The sequence below is a fragment of the Odontomachus brunneus genome, unplaced genomic scaffold (assembly GCF_010583005.1).
Source record: "Odontomachus brunneus isolate Ranch 3 - 2012 unplaced genomic scaffold, Obru_v1 Obru_scaffold_222, whole genome shotgun sequence".
Lineage (NCBI taxonomy): Eukaryota > Metazoa > Arthropoda > Insecta > Hymenoptera > Formicidae > Odontomachus > Odontomachus brunneus.
The window spans coordinates 368,991-395,513 of NW_022639672.1; the positions used below are offsets into that span (position 1 = coordinate 368,991).

At 42.8% G+C, this 26,523-nt stretch overlaps 1 protein-coding gene across 2 annotated transcripts in view; it reads left to right on the top strand.

Moving 5' to 3' along the window:
* LOC116852408 (serine/threonine-protein kinase 24) overlaps positions 1-26,523 on the top strand; it is a 167,484-nt gene that overhangs the window by 60,290 nt on the left and 80,671 nt on the right. Inside the window, exon 2 of one of the 2 annotated variants that reach the window (XM_032832732.1) lies at positions 7,525-7,832. The exons of the other annotated variant lie outside the window; for it this stretch is intronic. Coding sequence (XP_032688623.1) covers positions 7,659-7,832 — 174 coding nt within the window. The 5' untranslated portion in view covers positions 7,525-7,658. The remainder of the gene's footprint in view (positions 1-7,524; positions 7,833-26,523) is intronic. 2 annotated transcript variants of the gene reach the window in all.

Genomic DNA, 26,523 nt, shown 5'->3' on the forward strand with positions numbered 1-26,523 from the left:
GTTACATTTCTAGCCAGACGCCATATATTTCGGGGAAGAAATTTAACGCAGGACGTTAAACTCCCGGCGCGAATGTAACAGTCCCATTAATATTTATTTGTTTTTTATTCATCGTGAATCGCGCACACATAATAAATGAGTGAATAAATGAATTTGAAAGGAGGGGGAGGGCTTGACGTCACCTTCGTATCATACCCGCATCATTTATCTCACATTACCGGGGAAGCTGGATTAATCTTAGCGCGTCGCCTGCAGCCCGTGACTTTGCGAGCTGCAAAATTTTGCAGAAATTTCTGTCGCTCGTTCGCACGACGACGCTATCGGTTACCGTTCGCGAGGTGAATTTTGACGGCGACCTTGCCGGAGGCAAGGTGCGATTATACTCCTGCGAGCAAGCTCGCTGTTTACAATCGATAAACCAGCTGCCACGGAACGACGTAACGACGAACAGAGCGTGTAACACGGTCCAGATCTTTCATTCTTGCGTCTTGGCAATCTCCTCATTTTGTGCGCCTGGCTTTACTGAGAGAGAAAAAACAGCTGGCCTAATTAAAATTACAGTTATCTTTGGCTCTAACCATATCCTTATATTACGTACGCATTCCTTTTATTCTCTAATATGAGAATGATAGTAGTAACACGCATACAAGATCACTATCGCTAACAGCATAGTATAATTTAATGAAAAAAATGCTTTTCTTTCTAATTATATTTACAAATACCAAACATTTTTCTCAGTATTCGACATTAATTTTGTGGAACCTACACTGAGAAAAATTGTTCGATAAGAAATTAATAAACAGATATTTCCGATATCAAAATACCGATGATTTTGTATCCAATGAGAAATATTTATGTTGAACTAAATATCTGGAAAGCTTTGAGTATTTACGCACACTTTACAAGTATAAATGCTTAAAAAGCTCAAACTGTTTCGAGTATTTTGTATCTGCTCTTTTCTCTCCCTTTTTCGAGGAAGAACCACTTCGCTGGATTTCCTCCGATACTCGCCGATTATGCCGGTTGCCAAGCGAGATGCACGATCCACATTGTACACGCTCGAGAGAAATATAACAAATGTAGCAAGTAATGTACATATGCACGATATTCGTTCGCTGAATACACTATGTGGGAACAGTTTCGTATGTTCACTCGCGCGACGGCTTCATTTCGAATAAATAATCGCCCCGGTGAAATGTTCGTATGGAAAAAAAATTCGTCAAAATTTGCGAACGTGCGTTTCGTACGATGAAAAAAAAATAGTAAAAGTTAACTCTGAAAATTAATTTACGCAAATCCCGCGCTCACTTTTTCGTTACTTCACGGTCGCGGGAGCAATTACACCGCAGCTGTTTTAAGAACAGCGTGAACCTCTCGCAGTTTCATTCCACGTGGATACAATGGTATGTGTAGGCCACTGTGTGTAGAAGTCGATACGTCAATTGATATCTTCGAAAATCCGTGCATTGTATTGCCGGTAGATAAACATGCAGTCCAAAAATTTCCCAAGATTTTCCCAGACACAACAATTAGATTAAGATACGCAAATTTATCCCAAGATTTATTATTCCATTGCAATACCAAATGGACATTTTAAAATAGGATCCATATAACGTTTTACATGCTTGGAAGCACTGTATAAATCAATCATAAACACTCTTTATGTGTTTATAACGTTGTTTCAAATAGATTCTATCCTTAGCCTCTTGTCCCGAAACCTGGCTTCTCTGTACCTGGCTTCTATAGTTGAAAAACAGAAATACTATGAGGACCGAATTTTTTTTCAATCGGTAACGTAAATATACTTTTATTGCATGAAGAGGCAATCCTATTTTTATATCAAGCATTTTTATTTAGATTTATATTCAATAAAGTAAAAATTTTTTAAAAACTGCTAAAATATACTCCGAGTATTTATTAAATAACGAAATTGTTTGAAGAGTCAACATATATGTTTTATTCAGCTTTAATATAAAAATGGAGACCAAAAAGAATATTGGGAGAACTTTGAGTTTTCCACTTAGAATCATGTGTTCAAAACATTACAGTTTTAACCTCACATAGGAAATGATCTGAGAAGAATTAAGGGGTTCTGATTAGTGAATTTACGAAGATTTGGATGAGAAATGTTTAAAAAGATGTTTAAAAAATGAGATTCTAAGTGGGAAATCCAGATAAATCTCATCTTTTCCACCGAACATTTTCCCGAGCTTTTTCTTTTCTTTTTTATGTTATATTTACGTTGAACAAAATATCTGAAACGCTTTGAGTATTTACACACACTTTACAAGTACAAATACACGAAAAGTATAGAAAAGCTTTACTAAAAATGCAATAAACATAGGAAAGATTTGATAAAAATGGGATTCTCAATTGGTGTCGCGTTGCGACACAGCTGTTTGATGCACAAATTGGGACAATCTAATCGAAATCTACTTAAGAACATTTGCGAAACTTCTGTACGGGACTACAAGCCATGATTATTATGGGGACTCTGTCCGGATTAGATCAGGAAATTTTCTTATACGGGAGAAATGATTTATCGCGCTTGTTTATCGCGCTGTGTGTCCTCTCGTGCAGCTTTCGTGCGGCTAATTCGGGAAGTCTCTCCTTTGCGGGCTATTGGTTTTCTTCGTCCTTGGACCACGCGTGTGGTTAGCCGGCGGGAATGCAGTAGCTCGGCGCAATCGATGGAGTCAGAGCGTCACGCAGAACGATCCGACAATCCGCGTGGCGGGAGCGCACACTTATCCATCATCGAGTTCGCGAATTCCCGGCGAATCACGACTTCCTGTCCTTAATAGAGAAGCGCTCGCGCGATGCGATGCGGTGGTGTACTTTGCATACGGTAAATGCGCGTGCGGATTCGCGTGAGATCGCGTCCGTTGGGGAACCCGCGCGCCGGCGTTCACGATAACTCTTTACGATCGGACGGCCAATAATAATAACGTCGTCGGCGGCGTAGATCCGCGGAAATTAATTGGCATACTCCCGGACCATTATTATACCCGGCGATGACGGTTCCTTTATCCGGCGGCTCACTACGCCGTAATACGATCCTAGATTTAGCGCGTTACAATGTGGATTCCCTCTTTACGCCGCTCTTCTATTTCCTCCCCGTCTATCTTTTGTTATCTCGCCGTTATTTACGAGTCGTATCTCCTTTCGCTGTTTTACGCTGCTCTGTTCGGAGGGGACTCCCTCGCGCGCGCGCGCGCGCGTCCTCGCGAACACGAAACGTAAATGTCTGCGCGCTACTCCAATTCTCTCTTTTTACTCCGTCTCGCTTTCTCCGCTCTCGGGCCCTCGCTCGATGCGCAGTTCCCCCGTGTATCCTTTGTAGATGAACAATGTCCAGAAAGAGGAGCGGGCGAGGGGATAAGTCCGGAAAGGGTCTATCTTTCGAGGGGTAACGCCGCGCCCGCCGCTCGAATAATAATGCCCTCATTGGGTTATCAGTGGCTCTCAACGCGAGAGAGCGCGCCGGCAGAGAGAGAGAGAGAGAGAGAGAGAGAGAGAGAGAGAGAGAGAGAGAGAGAGAGAAGAGAAGTGACTAAGAAAGAGAGAGAGAAGTTGGGATCACGCGCGACCCAATTTGATTACGAGGCGCAGTATTCTGGTCGCAATTATTGCTATGGCGCTAACCACGTTACGTCCCTTTCGTTAGAGAGACAGAGGGGGGCCCCACCTGCCATGAAGTGCCTGCTGTTGCTGCGAACGGTTTCCTCCGCGCGTCGAGCAATCAGTTCGACCGAGTTCAAATAACTATTCCAATTAACAGTAAATAGTACGGTACACGTGAGCCAACTAGTCTTCTCTTATCGAGGAAGAAGACGACTCGTCGCGGTGACAGCAGCCCGTTGCTCGCGACGGCCTCTTGTAACAGCCGTCGTCCTCGTCCTTGTTGTCTGGGTGTATCGCTCGCGCCGTTAACCCCGCGGGCTTCGCCGGTATTCCTATTGACAGTCCGAATTGATTGACCGTCATTGACGTGTCGCCCTATTTCAATACGTTGTCAGGAAGTTCGAGGTTTCTGATGTTCCGTCATGAAACATGGGCACTCGACCGCGTGCGCGAGATTAACCTCGGCCAATCGAAGATTGGCTCGAAGCTTTGCATTCGATGAAGCTTTTCAGCAGATTCGGAACTTATTTGGTCTCTTCTGTTGGCTGAGGAATTATGTTATTACTATGATTGGAGAGAAAGAAGGAGTTGACGATTAATTTAATAATTAGAAAGAGAACCATTATACACAGCGGCTTTTGCTATTCAAGTTTCAAGTGTTGCTGCTGCAGCGCGCTTTAGAGTGAAATGGCCATAAATCTCGTAATCACGTCTGGTTGTAACTGATTTTATGGTGTATCCGTTTGCAATACGAGCGGCCTGAAACACGGTCTTCTCACGATTTATCAGAGTTTTAAATTCGAGACGAGCTCTCTGCACGACGCGCGATGCATCTTTCTTCGGAGGATAACGATGACAGGCCAGTCGGTACGTTTCAGGCAATTAAAATGTCCATTTAGCCAAATCATGAGTTCTAACGCGAAATTTCAAACGTATACTCGTCGGCTAATATTCGTCACGGACCTCCTTTCGAAATGGGATTTTGATTATATGATTTAACCGGTGATAAACTCCGGTCGTGAGACAGTTATGGCGATGCGAACGGCAAGTGACAAGGATGAGCGAGCTCATTATTCAGGTCGCGCGCTTGCGAAGGACAGAGACGAAGAGGGGAGGCGAGATGGTCCGGCGCTTTAAACGATTTATCGGTGCGCCTTACGTCGACATAATGGAAGGTTACATCCCCCGTATGCAACGTGTGCGTTGAAGGATGTTTGCACTGAAAATCGTGGTTCGCGGTGATCCGATCGACGCGCGCATTACGCAAGTCTAAGGGAGACAGATAGGTAACGAGAGAGGGACGGCTACGTCGGAAGGTAGGAATGCGGGAGGAAAGCCGCGAGGGGAAGAGAGAGAGAGAGAGAGAGAAGCAGGGAGGGAGGGCGAGAGAAGGGGCAGACAGAAGACGAATAGCCGTGGTTCGCTGCACCTGACTATTTATAACAAATCAATAGGTGCCGCGGCAGCCGGTGCGCGTTCCTCGCGTGCACTGTGCTTCTTGCACTCGCGAACGGTTCTTGCACCTGCGAGAACGCGAGAGCCTTAAGCGCGCGGCTAACTACCCGCGCCGGAGTGCGACTATCGCGTTTTTCGCGATAAAAGGCCTTGCCTGATCGAACGCGAAGAAAGACGGATCGGGGAAGAGAGCCGGACGAACGCAGATCGCGCGGTGCGTAGTAGTAGTACACCGTAAGAATTTTGTGTTCAATTTAATCCTTTGAACCGCACATTTTATTTCTCCAAATTTAGGATATGAGGGATTTTGAAGTGGCGCTGATTACCAATTTGAGATAAAAATTTTTAAATTCGAAATGGCAGATGCCATATGGTAATCATAAGTTTTCAAAATTAGCAATCTTCCTTTTAGAATTATCCGGAATTGACAACATTTCCTCGATATGAAAGAGAGATATTTGCGTTTTTGCAAAAAACTTGCAATTAACATATCATCAGTAGATTTTTTAATAATTTATCGTAAAAAGTAGGGCTTACAGAAAATTTTGAAAAAAAAGTATAAAATACTCTTAATTGTCCTTAAACTATTAACATTTTGATATGTCGATTCCTAATAGTTAACTCTAAAAAGATTTTTATCTGAAAAAAGTGCTTTTTTTACTTTTACTTGCTTATAATAATTTAACAATTAAACATTCAAATTATTTGCTAGTTCCTTATGTTTATGAGAATGTATAGTAATAATATAATCGGTAATGTCTGCCGATAAATTAGTTAAAATTGCTAAGAATGAAGAAAAAGTATGTGGGACGCGCTAGCGCCCCCGCTATAGTCCAGAGTTAACACATTTCGCACTTCTCAATTTGTCCGCTCTAATTTTCGTGTTAATTTAATACAAGGCAAATACGTATTTATAACATTTGGATCCTCTTTGACGAGTGTAGATGTAGCCTTTTTTTCAACCTGCAATCAATCTGGCAGACAATCAGGCTGACGATTTTCGTCGTCGTTCCAGACAATTCTTTTAATATATAATAAAAGACACGTAAGTCGTGCGCGTGTCCATACAGAGAAATGCGATTTTGCAAAGGAAAATGTCATGTCGCGTGATCCACGAATGCGGTCGAATTTAACCGCGATCGATGACTCAACGTATCCGTGTTGCACTTACATAAAAAGAAGTCACGCTTAAGTGTAAGCTTTTCGCGTTATCATCGCGGAGGCGTATTAGTCACCGAAGGCCACCGATGACAGCGATGAAACGGTCGTTTAACGCTAATTAGTAATCAATCGCGCGGAGGTTCTCGGCTTTCTTCGGGAATTGTTCTCGGATAGTAGCGGTTGGCGGTTCTCTCGAATGGACGCGCGCGAAATTGCCGATTAGCGTCGCGCACGTTAATTATTTCAAAAAGAGTGAACGGGAAAGTGGGAAAACGACTCGTTCGCGAAGACACGTGTTAGCTGGAGGCAACCCAAGAAGCAACCCTTCTATTGTCTCGTTCTAGCATGCGATTTGTTTGTTTGCGATATCGCAGACAATCACGCGATACCAACAGCCGCGTCCGTGTCTCGCCGGTGGTTTGCTGTTTTCTTCAATTACGCAAGAGGTCGCCCGACGGGATTTTAACGCGTAAACGGACAAAGCCCGAAGAAACTCTTCCGCCCGTTTCACACTGTACTGAGAAACAATATTTGAACATATTTATTTGTGAGATATAAAGTTTATTTCTGTAAAATAATGTTTGTGGATAAACTTTATATCCTACAAATAAATTTTCAAGTATTTCCACGCTGAGAAAAATAAAATAATACAAATTTTTCTCAATGTGAAAAAAAATGGAAATTTATTTGTGGGATATAAAGGTTCATAAAAATGAAATACTTGAAAGTTTTTTCTGTGAAATAAAGTTTACTTCTGTGAGTAATAATTTAATTCTAGGAAATTTTGTGAGAAATAAGTTTAATTCTATGAACAATTTTACAAATAAATTTTATTTCACAGAAATAAATTTTCGAATATTTTTCCTAGCACTGAAAAGAATTATTTAAAAATTTATTGGTGGAATATAAAGTTTGTCCACAGAAATAAATTTTATATCTCGCAAATAAATTTTCACATTTTTTTTCGGTGCATTGCATCCCGAATATCCACCCTCGTTCATGTGCATCAAGCCTGATTCGCTCTCGAAATGAATCAACGAAATTAACGAATCAACGATTAGAAATAATCGATATCGACTGGAAAACGTTATCGGGCACGTCGTGAAAAACTCCACCGCCGAGTTTTGTTCTCGCAATTTCACGTTTTTGCGTTTCTATTTACTTTCCGCGAGCACACGAAGAGAGTTAAGACAAAAATTCGAGGCTGGTATCCATCCCACAGGCGCAGGCGTAAAATTGTTCGATACTCGCGACGAGAATCGAATGCGCGTCGGTTCGTTTCAGCACGGCGAGTCGAAGAGCAAGCTTTCGATTCCGAGTCATGCGACGAAACGAGGAGTGAGTTCGGCGCTTCTCTCGCAAAGCAAGACCCACGTGTTCCGCACTCGCGCGTGCACGCGCGCGCTAAAAACTCCGACATGTTCGCCGCGATGGTGCTGCACAAGCATAACAAGCACAACAACAATGGCAACCACTCGAATCATCGCGCGAGCAACAACAACTCCGGCACCAACACCAGCAATAACCTCAGCAACAGCAATCACGTCAATAACAACGTCAACAACGTCAACCGGACGTTCAGCACGCGGGCGGTAAGTGTTGCAATTAAGACCTCTCTGTCGGAGAATTCCGATTTTTCACGAGGAAAATGATCTGTCTTTCCCTTTTCCCGCATGGAAAGCTTCTCCTCGTGGCATCGCGCGGAGGAAAAGCGTTTCTCTGCTGCGAAAGCTGTAACTTTTAACTCATAGCATGTCCCTTTCGTTTTGGCTGCTCATTTGGAAGCTCGCACGAATTTAACGAACAGGTCGGTATGCACAGTCGATATACCAAACCATTCGCTAAATCGACAGTGCACGATTTTCAGCCATGCATAAGGATTGCAGATCGCATAATTAACTCCAGCAGGAAATATTATAGTTTCTTTTTTTTTTCATATAAATTATTTTACTATGTGTTTCTAGCAGTATGTTTCTGTGTGTGTTTGTGTGTGTGAGGCTGAGAACGTCGCGTGACACTCGATCTAGGGAATAGCGTGCAGAAAAAACAATTCTGTTAGTGTAACTGAATTTCTCGTTGCCTGGTGAGAACGAGGGACCAAATGGGAAATGTGATTGTTGAAATAGAAAAATTCCCCTAGGAATTTTCCGTGCAATCAATAGTCCGTAGTTATTGCACAACCAAGTTGTAATGCAGACTTGAACATACAAACAAGTGTTTTTGGACACGCTAACAGAAATATCACTCTTCGTCGTTGAATTTTCCTTCGCTCCCTATTCGGCTGCACGAACTTAGATTTTCTTTCTGTTTACATGCCGCGTTGCCTGTATATCGCCCGACGACGTATTCATTGGAGCGGAAGGGGTGGGTTTCGCCCCTTACGATTCGATCAAGCATGTCTGCGGGGAATTATTCTCGCGCGTGCCGAGCGGAGAAACGGCGAGTCGCGCGCGAGTCGTTAGATGTAAATTTCGTTTTCCTCCAAACGCGATTTCTCTCTCTGTCTCTCTGTCTCTCTCTCTCTCTCTCTCTCTCTCTCTCTCTCTCCCTCTCTCTCTCTCTCTTTCTCTCTGGGGATGGGCGAGCCGGGGGTGAGAGGGGAGATGATACTCCCGGCTTGCTTGCGCGCGGCAGCTCCGGCGCGGAGATTTAGAGGGATTTTTATCAGCCGAGCGAAAAAGACTCGAGATGCTCTTCTCTTTCTCCCGGTCGAGCGAGAAGACGCGGAGAAAAGAAAATTTTTCCGCTCGAAGGGAAATCGCGTTTACGGCGTAAAGGGCGGGTCTTATCTCCTCCGTTGCAGAAACGAATCCGGAGGAAACGCGCGCGCGTGCAGTGATTTCGCTGACGTTGTCGTCGCCGGTGACGAAAATCTTCCGCCTGCGGAATGCGACGGCGGTTGCGAATTTTATTCTTGCTGTTTCTCTCTCTTTCTCGCTCCCTCCTTCCGTCTGTCGCCTTTTCGCTCCATTTCCCTTCCGCTTTTGACGCACCCGCTATTTTTTTCTCCCACCTAATTTCGTCGAGAATAACAGGGCGCGAGAGATCTTCCTGCCGCCGCGATATAAGTTCGCATCTCCGCTTGTTATCGTCGGCATGGCCCGACACCCTTCTCGTGGAAGAGATTCGCCGTGGAAAATTGTCGGGCGCGGTGGACGCGCGGCGACCAGCCGAAAATTTTCATTAGACCGTAATATCCGTTAATTCGAGCGCGACGCGGGAGACTCGGAGCTCGAGTGATGAATTGAAAACTGAAAATTTAAACTCGATTGTAAAAGCGGCGCCGCGGTTAAATATGAACGCCGGCGCGGGGATATTAGGCGACTGTAACACACACACGCACACCCACATACGGCGGATTATATCGCTTTAATGTTTCAGTATTCCGCGAAAATCTCTCCTATTTCGCGCGGTTCGTTAAAGTGGCGCAAGGTATTTCGGTTTCAATTTCCCAGGGTGCACTCGGCCGCAAGATTGGAAATGGAGAATTCAGCGGGCGATCGGCCATCGAAATGTGTCGGAATACGACTCGTCTCAGCTTCGGCCTGTAACGCGATGTGATAAATTTGTTTTATAGAAATGCTAAAGGGAGACAGAGATAGACACAGAGATACAGAGAGAGAGAGAGAGAGAGAGAGAGAGAGAGAGAGAGAGAGAAAGTAGGAAGAAGATAGATACACTAAGAGAAAAAAGTGATTTAATTAAAATTATAGTTATTTTTGGCTTTAATCATATTTTTTGATCATCCTTATACGAAAATAGTAGCACTAACAGAGAATTAGAAAATTGGATTTAATAAAAGAAAATTGGTTTTCCTGACCATAATTTAGTAATTAATTCTCTATGTGATTGTACATTGAGAGAAAAAAATGTTCGATTTAACTAAAATTATAGTTATCTTTTCTAATAACATGGTAGTAGTAACATGGTAGTACAACGTTATTATTAACGTTATTATTATTATTAATTATTATTATGTTTTATTAATTGAATAAAACATGGTCTTCCTGACCACAATTTATAGTAATTATTTCTTCACGTGATTATACAGTTATATACAGATACCACACACGAACGTTTTTTGCTCAGTGCAGAGAGCTCGAAAATTTGTGATATAAAATTCGCAACGCTACGCGGAACCTCTGAAGGGCCGGTATCGATTCTCGCTAATTTTAGACTGCGCTCGCGTATAAATATCGCCCAGCGAAAAATTATTATTGTCCACACTTTTCGGCCGGTTGTAAAATTGTTTCTCGTATCTCCTCTCGCTCCTCCTCCACCCTCTTCCCGCTAATAATTGGAATTGTCGTTTTAGAGTCAAGATCATCGCGCTATCGTCGCGATTTTTCGCGAAACGGGCGGAGATATCGAACGTCCCATAATGACATCCGGTTAACGCTCGTGATATCCGCTTGTTCCCGACTTTCAGCATTTTCTTTCGAATTACTGTTTGCGGTTTATTATTCCGACGGCGCGATCTGCATCCTGTTTGCCGTCCGGCGGGCGGTTCATTTTTTTAACCTTTTCTCGGAGCGGGAAGGGGCGGGGGACTACGAATGAGTTAATTGCATCTGTCGGTCCACCCCTGCCCGACCGAGTCGCCGCTGCCGGGGAGGGTTGTATGCAAATGAAGTAGTGAGATTAAGTCCTTTGTGCTATTCGTTCCCGATAACGAACACGTTGAAGAGGAGACTCGCTCGAAACGCTATAAATTAACAACTAGATTAAACCGTCCGTCGCCCTCTGTCTCGCGTCTTTATGTCGTTCTCTCGTGTTTCCCAACCTTTCCCGACCTGTCTGGACGGCGAATCAGTCGGGTCAGACATTGTCTGGCCTCTTCGAATACTTGGTTCTGCCCGCGGGAGATACGCACTGAGAACAAAATGTCTGTGGTCTCTATGTGATCATATAGAGAAACAATGGTTATAAATTATGCTTGAGAAAACCATGTTTTTTTAAGTAAATTCTGCTATAATGTTCTTAATGATAATAACCTAAATATATATGAAGGTTACTACTACCATTTTCGTGTCAGATAATCAAGAGATATGGTGGAGGCCGAAAATAACTATAATTTAGATGAGTTACTTTTTTCTCTCAGTGTGCAGCAAAAAACATGCAAAACGAACAATAAGAATTAAAACGCAATAAGAACAATCTACCATTCACGAATTTTTGCACTAAAGTTTTATCTGGAGAATCTTTTGTCTCTCGCCGGCTTGTTCACCCCTCTTTCGATCGTGAACCTAAAAGCGCCGTTCACCAACGGATCTGGAACGTTTCAGCCGTCGCAATGTTTTGTCTTTCTTTGAGAACGTAAATGCAATAAATTCGGCCCGCTTTTACGTCACGTTCCCGTTCATAGTTTCGCACCAATGCTTCATCTCGCAGATCTTTTATCTCAAGTCTCGGAGCATTTTCCCTTCCTCCGCTTCGGACTCGCAGTACCAACGAAATCGTCTCTCCCGGTTTATTTAACCTCTCTTTGGGGGGCGGAAATCGTAAGTGACTGCCCATTCTTTTCGAAAAAGAGAAAAAAGAAAGAAAAGAGAAAGAAAATAGAAACAATTGTCGACATTGTGCGATTCTCACGTGAGTCCCATCGCGCACACCTCGGCCGCCCTTCTCTCCTTCGACGCTCGTTGAAGGGTGAAAGCATCGCGCTCACGGCGGAAGACAAAGGCAGTTAAATATATCGAGGCGAAGCGAGACGAGGCTCGTTTTTGCTCAGAGGAAGGCCTGCTCGTCGGTCGGCCGCCGACTCCCTTGTTTCGCCGTACCTTTCGCCCTTCGGTCTCTCCGCGTCGTTTCTCAACCGCCGCGTAATTCGATTTCGAAGCACGGCAAGGCTTGGCTTTGTGCGACTTTCCGGGCCCTCGCCGGCTTGAAATAACTTCGTAAAGGGCTTCGATCTTTCCCTCCCGCGGCTATACTTCGGTGTATGTGTGCGTATGTGTGCGTGTGTGTATGTGCGTATACGCGCGTGTATAATACATTTATATCGAACGAACGAGATGTGGTACACGAGAAACGTCTGAAGGGCCTGAAGAATTGGGGAGCTTCGCGCGATCACAAACATAAAGATACAAGATTTGTAGACAGACAGGCCAGTAAATCGCTTTGTCTCGAAGCGAAACTTCAGATGGGTCGGCTGTCCTCGGCGAAGAGACGATGTTTTTGCGCGGAGGTATGGGCGCGCTTGTAAGAATTTTAAACGCGGAAAGCAGGTTAATTGGATAATTAAACGCGAAAAACACGCGTCGTTAAGTGCGCAAACACGGCTGACGCCGTGTAATTTCTTCTTCGGAAACGTTTCCCTCCACGTTTATTCGCACATACGAGAGAGAAGCTCATCCAAAAAGTTTAATCTTATCCTTAGCGGGATTCTCTTACGTGTATATGGCCTCAAGAGAAATCTTTAGAATTCTTCTAAAACCGAAATATCCTAAACACAATATTCGTAAAATTGAAGGAATTTCATCTTTTCCTTACTGCACAAGTCTTGTTTTTAATAGAAATCTCTGCCAAAAACAAGGCATTCTTGTAAAGTAAATATATTCTTTACTTTATTACTTATTCTTTACTTTACTTTGTAAACATATTTTTCTTGGTTCAAAAAGTTGGAATAATATCTAGTACTCTCTAAATTTCACTTTTTATTTTATTAATTTAAAAAGAAACTTAAAATGAAACTTCACTGGAATTAGCTTAATTAACTTAAAATGAAACTTCGCTGGAAAAGTGCAGTAAGCATTGAGTCACTCAAATTCGAATGATTTTTCGCTCGTATAAAGTGAATTTTTTACTCGGAACCGGCGAATGAACATTTTTCTTTTGATTTTAAAAGGAATCTTCCCTTGAAGTCAAGAGGATTCCGATGATGAGATCGTATATATCCTTTTTCTTGAGTGCTCCCATTGCTGAGAAACTTGCAAGAACGATGTCACGTGCAGATTATTTCCTGGAGACTCTAGAAATCGCGATTATGATGAACTCGAGATGCAAAATGCGCGGTAACAAAGGGACGGCTACGTCCGGGAGCTATGATTAAAAACGTGGTCTTTAAACGCAAATAAAAGAACTGGGAAAAAGGTCGGCTATGTAACGGTAAAAAGCAATCGGCCAAGATTTGGGGGAGGAACGTAGACAGAAAAGGGCATCGTTCGGTGTTTGCGCTTTCCAGAATAGCGACGCTATCACGAAAGATCAATAAACTATTATTGCAGGAGGACGAACACGCGCGCGCGCGAATAGTCGCCGGATATCGATATTTCCGGCCGTGATAAATATTCGGAGATCCGCGCTGTGGAATTTTCGCAAACACGCGAGCCATCGATTTTCAGCGCGGCGCGGTTCCGCCAATTTCTTTTTGCAGCGCTCGCCGCCTGCAGCAGCCTACGTTCGGTTTATTATGCAAAACTGTTCATTTCCCGTCGCTCGTTCGCTGTTAATGATTTTATGCCGGCGTCGGCGCAAGAAAAAGCGGGCTTGTTGTTAAAGCGGCGCCTGATGCGTTTCATTAACGCGTCGCCGAAGCGAGATAGGATCCACCGGGCCGAAAATTCACCCTCATCGATGCCTGCGGGGGATAGGAGCGAGCGAAAGGGTGGAAAGGGACGACGGGGTGTATTACCCATCCACAGGGAGGGCCCGGGCGAGCCGCATCTCGCCCGCGTTGCCAAGGTTCTGCTTGGACAATCGATGGACTCGGCTGTAATCAGCGCGATTATAAACGGTGCTTCACTTAACGCGCCGCCGGTCGTCATCATTAATGTCCGACAAATTGGCCGGCCACGCTATACTACCGCATACCATGCCATGCTTTTGCAAATAGCGCGACACTCGTCTGTCGATGGGAAAAACGCGCCGTCGACGTCATTACAGCCATCGATCGTCATTTCCGGGACGGAAGGTGATTATCGGCAGCGAGACAACCACCGACAAGCCGTTCGACAATTTTGAGAGCGACTGGTCACTCGTGCTCGCTATTCTATAATTAGCTTGCAAATTAGTCCGTTCGCGAACTCGTCGTTATGTGTCCGTGTGTGCTTTTGCCTGCACGTCACGACTCGTTGGATACCCAATGCTCGAATCGTTTTCGGCTGGTTATCGCCTATTTTGCTCCGCGTCGTTACTTGCTCCCGGAAATGGCCGGCGGGATTTGATAGTAATTGGACGTTCGCGTTCGCGCTTTGAGAAATTTCTGGCCGGAAGCATCTCAGTTCCTCAAAAGTAAATCGGTAGAAATATTTCTGATTGAATCAGGTAGAGGGAGTATTTCACCGATAATCAGTGAGTATTCACTGATCTTCAGTGGAAACGTTCCCGCTTTACTGCTCCGTCGTATATCTCGCTGATTTTGACCAGTGGAAGTGAGATTTCACTGTAAAATCTGTAGTACACAAATGCGTTACACGGTTTCCTTGTAATTAAACTTTCTACGTTTGTGGTGATGGAATTCTTTCAGCTTTCATGCAACCTACAATACGTAAAATGGCACTTTTTGTATTAGCAGAATGAATCAACAATATGTATAGTCGCTATTATCAGTTAGTCCTTTCAACAAAATTTTGCTGAAATTTTGATACTCTACTTATAATTGAGAACTATCAGTGAAGATTATATTTTAGAGAGCACGTGTCACGTGTGGAATGCTCAGATTTGAATTTTCAGTTGAATTGAGATCACAAATATACCACAAACATCAAATTAACTAGTCGAATCAGGACAAATCGCAACCGATTTTTTCAATGAAAACTGGAAGAATAATATCCTAATAATAAAAAAAAAATTCTGGTTGCAAAATGTTATTATTTCTCATAAACTCATATTATGAACGAATGTTTTTATGGAAAGAATACTTCTCTTTTTTAACGAAGTGGACTATTAATCCGAAATATACCAAATTTTTTTCTAATTTTTTTTCTTTTTGAATCAAGAGAACCATGTTTACTCGAAGCAGAATGATTTTTCACATACTTGAACTCGATTGCATTTTCTTAAAGTAAATCAAATATTTCCGATTGAATCAGTAAAAAGAGTATTTCATCGATCATCAGTGAGTATTCACTGATTTTCACTGAAAACACTCTCACTTTACCGCTCCATCGTATATCCCTTACTGATTTTAGCCAGTGAAAGCAAGATTTCACTGCAGTAAATAACTTTGTTACACGTTGTACGCAATCTAACTTTCTGCGCTTGTGGTAATGAATTAACGGCTTCCATACCATTTGCGTGCGATGGCACTGCCTGTGTTTGCGAACTCAATAATGGTAGCAGTAGTCGCTATTAGCTGATCCTTCTAGTCAGATTTTACTGATTGCAGTGCTATACTTATAACTGAACCATCAGTTATAAGTGTAACATCACACATTTCAGTGAAGAATACATCGATTTCACAGAGTAAATACGAGTCTGTGAGTCTCTGAGAAAGTAGAACCTTGAAATTCCGCGATAAACGATGAGGAAGCTTCTGCGAGACAGCTCGTACAAGGTACTTTCGAAATTGTACGTGATCCTTCGTGCGAAAATAAGTAAAAAATGTTGAGTGGAGTTCTCCTCTGCGAGAAAATCGCTCGGAAAATTGATATTTCATTAAAACACGAAGCTGCTTCTGATTGTCCGCAGTTAAAATTCGTCGGCGCGACTCGAGTTCGTTAACATTGGCTCCTTGATTGTTACGTCACGTGGCGGAAGGGTTCAATATACGCGACAAGCAAAGTTCATTCGCGGCGCGATAGAAACGTCAGTTGAATCCGCGATATTTTTGCCGCAGGACACTAAAATCGCGAGGCGACAGGTCGCGGCAATTATTTTATGGTCGACATAACGGTTTTCTCACTCTCCCATCCGCTGTCAGCTTTATACAGACATAAACCCCGAAGTTTCGATACGGTCGCGTCATCTTATGGCGCGAGTCGTCGCCGTCCTCCATTATGTAGCACCCAGCCAACTCTCGAATCCATAAAACACACATACACACACACACACACACACACACACACGAATCCTTTTCTTATAACCGTCATATCGTGAGTATCACGCGAGTGTCCTTACACTGTCGCATTAGCATCAGCGTCGTCTGGTCCTTCCCCGACGTGCGCGACCTGATGAAACGTTCGTTTCTATTCAGAGAGCTCCTCGAATACGCGAATGAGTCGAGTGGAAAAATCGTACTTTGTCCCGACCCCGAATAACCCGACCCTGTGAGCACGTAAATTCTGACCTCACGCGCCGAATACTCGGATTCTTGGATTTATTAAAGCCCCGCGCGGATCTTCGTGGCGTCGACGTCTTCGTCGGCTCTTTCTTTTTTTAAGCTCGCGCTCGCGCGTTCCGCATTTTTGCGAAATTTTCACCCACGGTCTAGAACAGATTCCACGAAGTATACAGGGTGATTCTAACGATCGCTGTGGGCGACGGAGGAAGAGGCCGGAGGGTTTAACGAAGCTTTTCAAACTTTCCATGATATTAATTTTGTTTTTTATAAACACTAGCATGTATCCGCGATGTGCAACTGCATTTTTTTAGAATAGAATAGAAATAGAACTATGTGTTTCTTGTTATGCGAACTGATTCCTTTCGGCGTTTTACATCCAAAGCATGTAGCGGAATCTTCTCGTACATGGTCTCAAGAGGATTTTTCTAAAATCAAGATAAAAGTATTTCAAGCACGACATTCTTAAAGTATGGAGGAATTTCGTTTTTTATGTACAGTATAAGTCTCGCGTGTTTTGTATCGCGTCTGAGAGGGCATTCTGCCTCAAGTAAACATATTCCTCTTGAAAGGACAAAAGTTAAAATCATATTTGATAGATTTTCAATTAATAGTCCTCTTCATAAATAGGGAAATGCTCTTTCAATAAAAGCATTCACTTAGAATATGAGTTTATAAGAAATAATAATACCTTGTAATTAGAGTTCTCTTTTTGGTTACTAGGATATTTTTCTCTCTGTGGTTTTAGAAGAATCCTCTTGAACGTATTTATGAGAGAATTTCACCAAGGGTGAAGTTATATTTTTGACAAACAGCGGAGTAGAAGCTTTTGAACGGCCTCGGTTTATCCATCGATTTTTGCAACTTTATATATACAGGGTGTCCCGCGTAAGACGGACCAAAAGAAAAATATAAGTAGAACACATAAAAGTGACCAAAAATTATATAGGCCAGTTTTCAAACAACCACGTAAAATTTCGAGATATTAATTAAAATAGTTGGACAAATTAGAACACGCGACGCGACAGGCGGAACATACGGATCGCAGCGGTCGACGAAGAAAATAGAAGAACGCACACGTACACGGATGCACACACGGAGCTACTCATTTCAGTATACCAAACGGCCCACCTCTCTGGCCTATAAGATAGGCCCGCGAGCAATCATCCATTTTCTTCGCCGGCCGCGGCGAGCCTGCGAAGATTCTTCTAAAATCACAAAGAGAAAAATATCCTAGTAACCAAAAAGAGAACTCTAATTACAAGGTATTATTATTTCCTATAAACTCATATTCTAAGTGAATGTTTTTACTGAAAGAGCATTTTCCTATTTATGAAGAGGACTATTAATTGAAAATCTATCAAATATAATTTTAACTTTTGTCCTTTCAAGAGGAATATGTTTACTTGAGGCAGAATGCCCTCTCACACGCGATACAAAACACGCGAGACTTATACTGTACATAAAAAACGAAATTCCCGCCTGCCATGTCGCCGCGCTCTGATATGCTCAACTATTTAATTTATTAATATCTCGAAATTTTACGTGGTTGTTTGAAAAATGGCCTATATAATTTTTGTTCACTTTTATGTGTTCTACTTATATTTTTCTTTTGGTCCATCTTACGCGGGACACCCTGTATATATAGCTTCGTCCTATTGGTCAATATCGCAATTTTTGGGCGTGTAATTTTGTCATATTGATAGCAGATATTGTGTTTTTGGATATACAACGTTGTTACGCCGATCGATAGACTTATCCAGCACAACAATGATGCTAAACGACAGACGAGACGCGTGGGGGTCGCGTCGCGATGGCACACAATTTCGTGCTAAAACTGTTAAAAGCCCCGAGCGCGTCGGCTATGGAGATAGGCACGTTGCGAAGCGAGTGTGCCGATATGTTTGCCATTCGGATAGGGTATACTCGATATTACTCGACGCGCAGTGATCAGCCGGCCAGCCGAAGCTTTTCATGTGGACGTGTGTCTCGCCATAGGAAATTCGATGCGACGGGAAACAGCGGGAATATACCGGGCGGTTCCAGCCACTTCGGAGGCGTTTTCATTTTTTGGCAGACGCGCCGGGTACTCATTTGGGATTTTCGGGGCGAAGCCGATCGCTTAAAGCAAGGTACAATTTGGCCCTTTCTTCGCGTAACACCGCGCCGACTCTCAAATGCGGCACTCTTCTCGTTACATTGTAGCCCCTTTTCTTCCCCATTTCGTCGCAAGCTGCTGTTGTCGTCAACTTACTCGACCGAAAACTCGACTGCCACCTCGCGTGATGCACTCAGAGTCTCCTCGTACGTTGGCACGTTTGACGGCTTTGCGATATATAAGATGAGTCAATAACTTGAGCGCTATCTTGAACATCTTGGAAGCAAAAACTAAAAGTGACCTCGAGATCCTCGAAGCTCTTCCTCCTAGAAAAAAAGCGTAACCACAGCAGGAAGCTTTCTTCCTAAATCGAATAACGTTGGAAATCTGAAAATCATCTTTGTTTCTTGCTTCGAGAACATTCAAGTTGACAATAATTACACAGGCCCACAATTTAAAAAAAGTTGTCTGTGTTGGGGGTCTGACTAAGTGTACTATACGTATTTTGGGCTGCTGGATCCAAATCCGGTGTCAGATTTGCTCCATCATCCTTGAGTTTCCCAGAAAATCGAGGAAATCGTGAAAAGGAGCAGATATCCATGTTTTTACGGAGACATGTATTCAAGGAAAATTCTAGAGTGACGAATAACCCTATAACCCCACAACCAACGTTGAAAATACATTATGTATTTCAACATCTGATGACTAGAACAACCCAATAACCCATATACCATCATACATATTTAGTTCACCCATCAATCCTTTAACATTGCATAGATTAGAAAATCTAATCTGCGCGTGCCTTATCATGGTCACATTCATGTTATTGTCCACGAGATGGAATCTTTTTTCTATTCGAAATATCAATTCTACAATATATGATCGTCGATCAGATAAATCCTGCTGCTTCAGAGGATGTTGGAGACGATGACAACTGCCCCGTAAGGGGATTTCGTGTAGAATGATTCGTTTTCCATGTTGAAGTACATAATGTATTTTCAACGTTAGTTGTGGGATTATGGGGTTATTTGTCACTCTAGAATTTTTCTTGAATATATGTCTCCGTAAAAACCTGAATATCTGCTCCTTTTCACGATTTCCTCGATTTTCCGGGAAACTCAAGGGTGATGGAGCAAATTTGACATCGGATTTGGATTCAGCAGCCCAAAATACGTATAGTACACTTAATCAGACCCCCAGCACAGACAATTTTTTTTAAATTGTGGGCCTGTGTTATCGATTCACTCTATATACTCTATATAGCTTTACGAGTAGACACAAGTGTACAACACGAATTGCGACGATCGTTCTAATTTTTGTAGGACGATGTCTTCGCGATGGGCTTTCGAAAAATCTGCACCGAGAATAAAGATGGGGAAAATCTGACTATGCAATAGGACGCAAAGCTTCGTTGAATTGTTGTTACAAGATCTTTCTTCTTCGCTTCTCCTCGTGGTGGAATTTCGCGGCGTGAAGTACCGCATTCCGCGGCTTCATTTCTCGCAATGCGCGCGGGAGTTGGAAATGAAAGTTTCGGGTAACGTCGCGAGGGAATCTTCTTTTCGCGAAAAAATATCTCGTGTCCGGAACCCGCTGCGTCGCATAATCATTCGAGAAAGAAGACGCGAGAGATTCGGTCGCAGTGACGCGCAATGCCGTCAGACACGTATTATGAGATCTCCCTTCACCACTTTTGTTCGCGAGAAAACCAGAGATTTTGGGAAATTGAAAGATCTCCTTCCTTCTACCGTTGTCTCCCCCCTCCTCTCTGCGGCCGAGGATTTTCATGGCGCGAGGTAATTCGTTCCCGAGAGCGAGAGTAACGAAAGTTTCGGATGACGTCTCGCGAGAGAGAATTTCCTCCTTGCGGAAGAGTTTCATCCTGGAAGTCAGTGCGTCGGTTAATTAGCCCGGTCTGGTCGGACTGCAGTAGTCGGCAAAGTAGTAGCAACACCGTTAAACACTTACCACGTTGCCTGCCACCCACCCATTAATGCACCCTACGTGCATTTCCCGCTATGGCCGGCAGCAGGAAGCCCCGACAGGACCGGCGGCCCTACGCCGAGAAGGGGCCAGGGGCCGCCTAATGGTAACGATGTAATGACCTTACCGGCGAGGCGTACCTTCCGGTTACGAGCTTCCTGATGCCGGCGGGGACCGCTATCGTGCCCGGGTCGATCGTAAAACTGGAACTTCCCCGGCCTGAAAAGCGCGCGAGCTGGCGGGCGAAGCGGTGGTCGGGTTTATGACGAAGGAAGCACCGCCATTGCCGCGGTCGAGAGTAACTTTCCCGTTTAAGGGTAATCGCCGATGGCGCCGCACGTGGTTTCGTGGCAGTCAAGGAAAAATTTTGCTTCTCCTTTCGAATCATTCATCGATACGACCTGAGTATTTGTAACCACCGCCACGGAGAGGAAAGATCGATTAAATTAAAGTGATATTGACGCAACTAAATGTGTTCTGACTGAAGAAAATAGAAAATTTCTGTCTTTTAAGAACCAAATTTTTAATTCTTAACATCTTAAGAATCAGAAATCTCGTCTCTTTCAACCAAAACGCATTTATTTGCGTCATTGTCATAAAGTTGTATACATAGACTGACAATGAACTCTACCGACATGACTAGATCGATTTTGATTCGCACCCATCCTGTTGCCTGTAATCATTATCAGGCTAATCCAAGCAATCTTTTTCTCTGTGGTACCTTCAAACATGATCTGATACCTCGAATCTCAGGAAATGACGAGATTTTAATGTCATCTCTTATCTCTCGATCTTTGAAATTCAATTCCGAATTAGAAGTGCTTTTCGAAGATTCACGAGACGCTTGAATCTTATAATTCCCAGGCTACGAGACTCCCAAACGTAATTCTGTCCCTCGCGAATTGCCGCGTTATTCGGTCACCTCATAACGAGACGCTCCCAATTTGGATTATTATCTTCATCATTTATCGGATCTCTTTATGCAATTAGCGCGATTGCCGGAGTGCAATGATCCCCGGGTGCATAATGTAATAACACGTATCTGGTAGCGACGTTCGTCTCAGAGCCATTAATAGTCATTACCGGAAACTCGTCTGAAGTGAGATACGCAGATCTCAACTTAAAATTAGACGAGAGTTTTTTTTCAGTTGAGCCGCGACTACAGATACAAATATCACATTTATCGTGACTCAATTTGGATCTGACTCCAAATAAAACCTCGTCTGCGACATCTATTAGTACGAGCTTTGGAGTTTGAGTTGCGCATTCACCAGAAAGAAAGAAAGAAAGAAAGAGAGAGAGGGACGATGTTCGACGTTTCGATTCGCTTCCTGGCGGCGCGTTAACGTCAGTATTCATTTTATGCATCTCGCTCGGCCTGGCTCGACCAACCAGCCGTCTCGCCATTTTTCGCGAGAACGCGTCTCTCGTGGCTTTACCTCAAGGCAGCGGCAATTTTCGACGCGTCAATCTTTCCGGCGAAATGGGCGAGTGTTCGGCTCTTCCGCTTTGCCACCCCCCTCCCACCCCCGAGTGTTTGCCTGTCCAAAATACGTTACGCCCGCGTTTTATCGCGCAGCGTTACGTACGCAAATGGACAGACGGCTGAATAGATCGGCAGATAGATAAATCTAGGATTACGACCGCCGCGAAATATTTATGATCGATAAGGGTATCGCGTGCGCACGGCCCGGCGTGAAAAGGTATCGCCATGGATATGTGTGTGTAAACGCGCGATATGCGACGATGAATCACCGCGAGAGAGTGGGCTCGGGAGAGATCTATCGATCCCCTGACTGGATCTGGGATAAAAGGGACGATTTCTAAGAAATTCATTCGCGTGTCTCATTATACCTGGCTCGCGAGTCCGTCACCGGGACGATTTTACGAGTGGCTCGTCCTGATGGGGGAGGAAAAGAGAACGCGCGCCGAGGAGCAATAAACTTTTATTAGCGGAGATCATTTCCACTGGCTTAATCGCCGCGAGTTATTAGGAGCTTTACTCGAGCCAGGGGCCTCGTATAGTATCGATCGTTGCGAGTCGTACACCAGCTGTTCTGAACATCTTAGCGGTCACATTGGACTCCCGTCACACGCATTGTACCTGAATACTGTTTCTTCTTTAATGGACGGGAGAATTTTGTAGTAATGGTTGCTATAGAATTTCGCAGCTGAGGAATAGATCAACATTCTGCAGTAATTCGCTATCCTTTCATTTCATATGTGCTATTTGTATTTCAGAAACGAAGATACAAGCAGCGCACACACACGCACACACACTTGGACTGAAATATACTGAATATACTGATAAAAAGGCAAAATGAAAAATGAAAAGACAAGTTGAAAAATGTGCTGTTTCTGGCGAAATTTACTGCTTTGCTTACAAGATAGACTGCCTGACGCTTCTCTAAATAGTAACATAGTTACGTAGTTACAGTAAAAATGGAAAAAATTTACATGAAAGGAGACTACAATATATTTTTTCTGTGTATAGGAATTTTGAATTATAATGTCACTGCAAAAAAATTTTTATATGTGAGGTTTCATCTCACACACACAACACACCCAAAAGATCTAATCTCATCCTTAGCGATATATTAAATGATTTTACTTTTATATATGGCCTTGAGGAAGGAAAGAGGGATGGGAGATTCTTCCTGAAATCAAGAGGAAAAACATGCTCGCGAAAAAAAATATAGTGGGCTCACACATAAACACATAAATCAATATTGCATCTGGTTGGTACAGCTAAATTTATGTATGGATCAACCATATTGTTTGTTTCGTGCGATAAAGTTGGAAGAATTTTGCTTTTAATCTACAGTGCAAGTCTTGCTTGGCTCTCATATCCGCATAAGAAGGCGGTATTGCTTCAAAAAAATAAACATGTTTCTTTTGATTTAAAAGAACAAAGATAATAACATATATCTAACGGAGTTCCGACTACTAGTTTACTTCATTGAAGAGGAATGATTATTTGAAAAATATCTGAAGAAACTTTTTGCTTAGAACATGATGATTACGGGAAATAAAGCACACTACAATAGATTTTTTTTTTAGAAAGTTTTACATTACACAAATGTTTAAGAATATTCAATATTTCGGTCGCTGTAATCTTCTCGAATAATCCACGATCTTATTGAGTACGTCCAGAGTGTTGAGACATTTATGAAGTGTTAATTATAATGTTGCGTACGTAAAGAATGCTTATTTTCTTGTTATACATGGGGCTTTGTCTCACATTGCAAATAACACATTCAATTGTGCGTCATTGTTAAAAGTTGTGTGTTGGAAGATGCGGACGCAGTGCGTTTCGCTGTGTACGCCGAGCGACGCTAAATCCAGCGAGTGTTAAAGCATTTATGACGCCCGGTATACGCGTTTCTTGTGGCCGAGCGATAAGTGACCGAGTTTGCGAAACAAGCGCGAGACTGGTGTGCGATTGCATTCGGAGAAAGAGAGAGACAAAGAAACCTTCGAACACAACGAGAACGGGGTGGAGAATGCCCCGTGACGTCGCGCCGCGCCGCGTTATTTTGCACTCTCTTTTATCCTAAGAGAAAAAGGGAAAAAACATTGTGTAAAAAGAACCAAGTCTCAGGGTCTGCCTCGATCTCGTAGGATCTAATGTTCCTGCCGTGCGCTCGTCTCGTCTTGGCACCTTGTCCGCGCCAACCCGTTCATGGATCCCCGTGACGATGTGTGCAGGCTTGGCAGCCAGTGACGAAAAATTGGCGAGCTTAGCGCGTCCCGAATACGATCCGCCCGCCGTCCATCGGTATTCCGTCGCTCGACTCGGGTGTCATCAAGTATTTACTAACGGTTCGCGCCGACACTTCGTGTTTTATTTGTTGGACGCTCGTGGGGCTGTAGATACGCTCTGCGCCGTACTGTACGAGGATTTTTGCCGCGTCTCGTCTCCGGGGTAAACCGGGGTGTAAATCTTGCCTCACGAAATCGCCGATGCGCGCGACCTGTCCCATAAATCATGATACCGCGGCGGAGAAGCGTTTACTATGGAGATTGAAAGGTGTCGCCCTATAAAAACGTCGACTAGGGGTTCCCCGAAGTGCCTGAAAGGAGATCTAACGCGTTCGTCTCGTAAAATGATACTTTTCGACTGACTCCCGTTTATAGTGTCAGCGACATTTGTTACAGACTGCGTTTATCTATGTTTATCTGCGATTATTTGATATTCGATCACTTCAATATTCTATCTGCATTTATTCCAAATGTTATATTTTATATTTTATAATCATAATTTATATTTTATAAATATAAATCATATTTTATATTTTCATATTTTAAAATATGAAATATAAAATATTATATCATATGGAATATAAAATATTCCATTTTTTACAAAGCTAAACAAATTAACTGTACAATTTTTTCAATTATAGATAAAATAATTACGATATGCAAACGATATTGAACAATCATAAAAATTCACGAGTAGAAATATGATAAATTTGTTTTATTTGTGATGTCTTTATCCGTTTTATTGACGTTGAAAATGTCAAGAGTATTTGGAGATTCGAAACAGAAAAGATAAAAATTACATTGTTCGTAATTACATACATGACGATTAATTAGAAAAGAAAGTTTGGTTGATGACCAAATTTTTGACGAAACATGGACAAATCCCCCAGAAATTTCTATTAGAGTTACCAGAGTTCCGTTCAAGTTAACAAGACTTTTGATTAACTTGAATTCTCGTAACTTCAATCGAAATTTTCTTAACTCAACCAAACGTTTCTGATTGTTATCTAGTATCAGTATAAAGTTGCCGAATACCTTAAACTCTTCCTCCTATTGTTACATAACTAACATCACTGTTTATTGCTTGTAAAGTCAACGAGTTATATTCTGGAACTGAGTACCAACAATGTTTAAACACTAAGAAAACAATACTTAAAAATTCATTAGTGGGCTAAGTTTATTCACGAAAATAAAATTTATTTTACAGAAATAAATTTTGCTTTACAGAAATCAACTTTATATCCTATAAATAAATTTTCAAGTATTTTTAATGTGTATTTTTATTATAATAAATAATAAATATTGTTTTAGTGAAGTAGAAGACTGCCGTCTTGTAAACCGTAGTTTGTGTTAATGATTCGAACAAGATCTCATTTAGGAAATATGAAAAAATGAAAGTTTACGTGTAAGATATACCATTTATTTCTGCTATAAATAAAACTGATTTCTGCCAAATAAAATTTGTTTCTGCGAAATAAACTTTTGTCCTATAAATCTATTTTTTAGTACTTCTTTTGATACTTCTTAGCGAGACAAAAAATTCTACAAAGAAGAAACTCGACGCCGAGGTGACAGGTACGCGATCGATGCCCCCGGCGTTTCAGAATCGGAACTTTCGCGGCTGTAATACCGACGAATGATCAAACATCCCCCATGTATTTGTCGAGCTGTACGCGGCGTTACTTGGTTACGATTCGCTGACCCAATTGCGTCCACTATTCGACCCGACGTCGTTGTTCCTTCGCGGTGACGTGAAATTCTACACGGTGTGGCGCGATATGGGCTCGATAAAGTTTCGATCGTTTTCCTCCGAGCGACCACCTACGCTCTACAGCAGTGGTTCTTAACCTAGGGCATCCCTCGGGAATCCATGGAGAGATTTCAAGGAGTCCACTTGAACGGGAAATGAATTGCTAAATTTACTGACTTTAGCTCGCCTGTGTTTCTCAAACATATCGTCTCGTTATTTAATGCGTTCAATGTAGAATCACGTTTACCTTCGTGTCACAGCTTTGTTTCTTTTGTTTGTTTTAATCCACAAAGATCAATACGGCCTCGTCGAATCTACGTAGGAGATCTACGGCACACCAAAGGTTAAGAACCGCTGCTATATAATACATTTCACGGCGAACCATTGTTACGTAAAAGTCTCCCTCTTAACCGGCACGATCGCGACTCTCTCTCTCTCTCTCTCTCTCTCTCTCTCTCTCTCTCTCTCTCT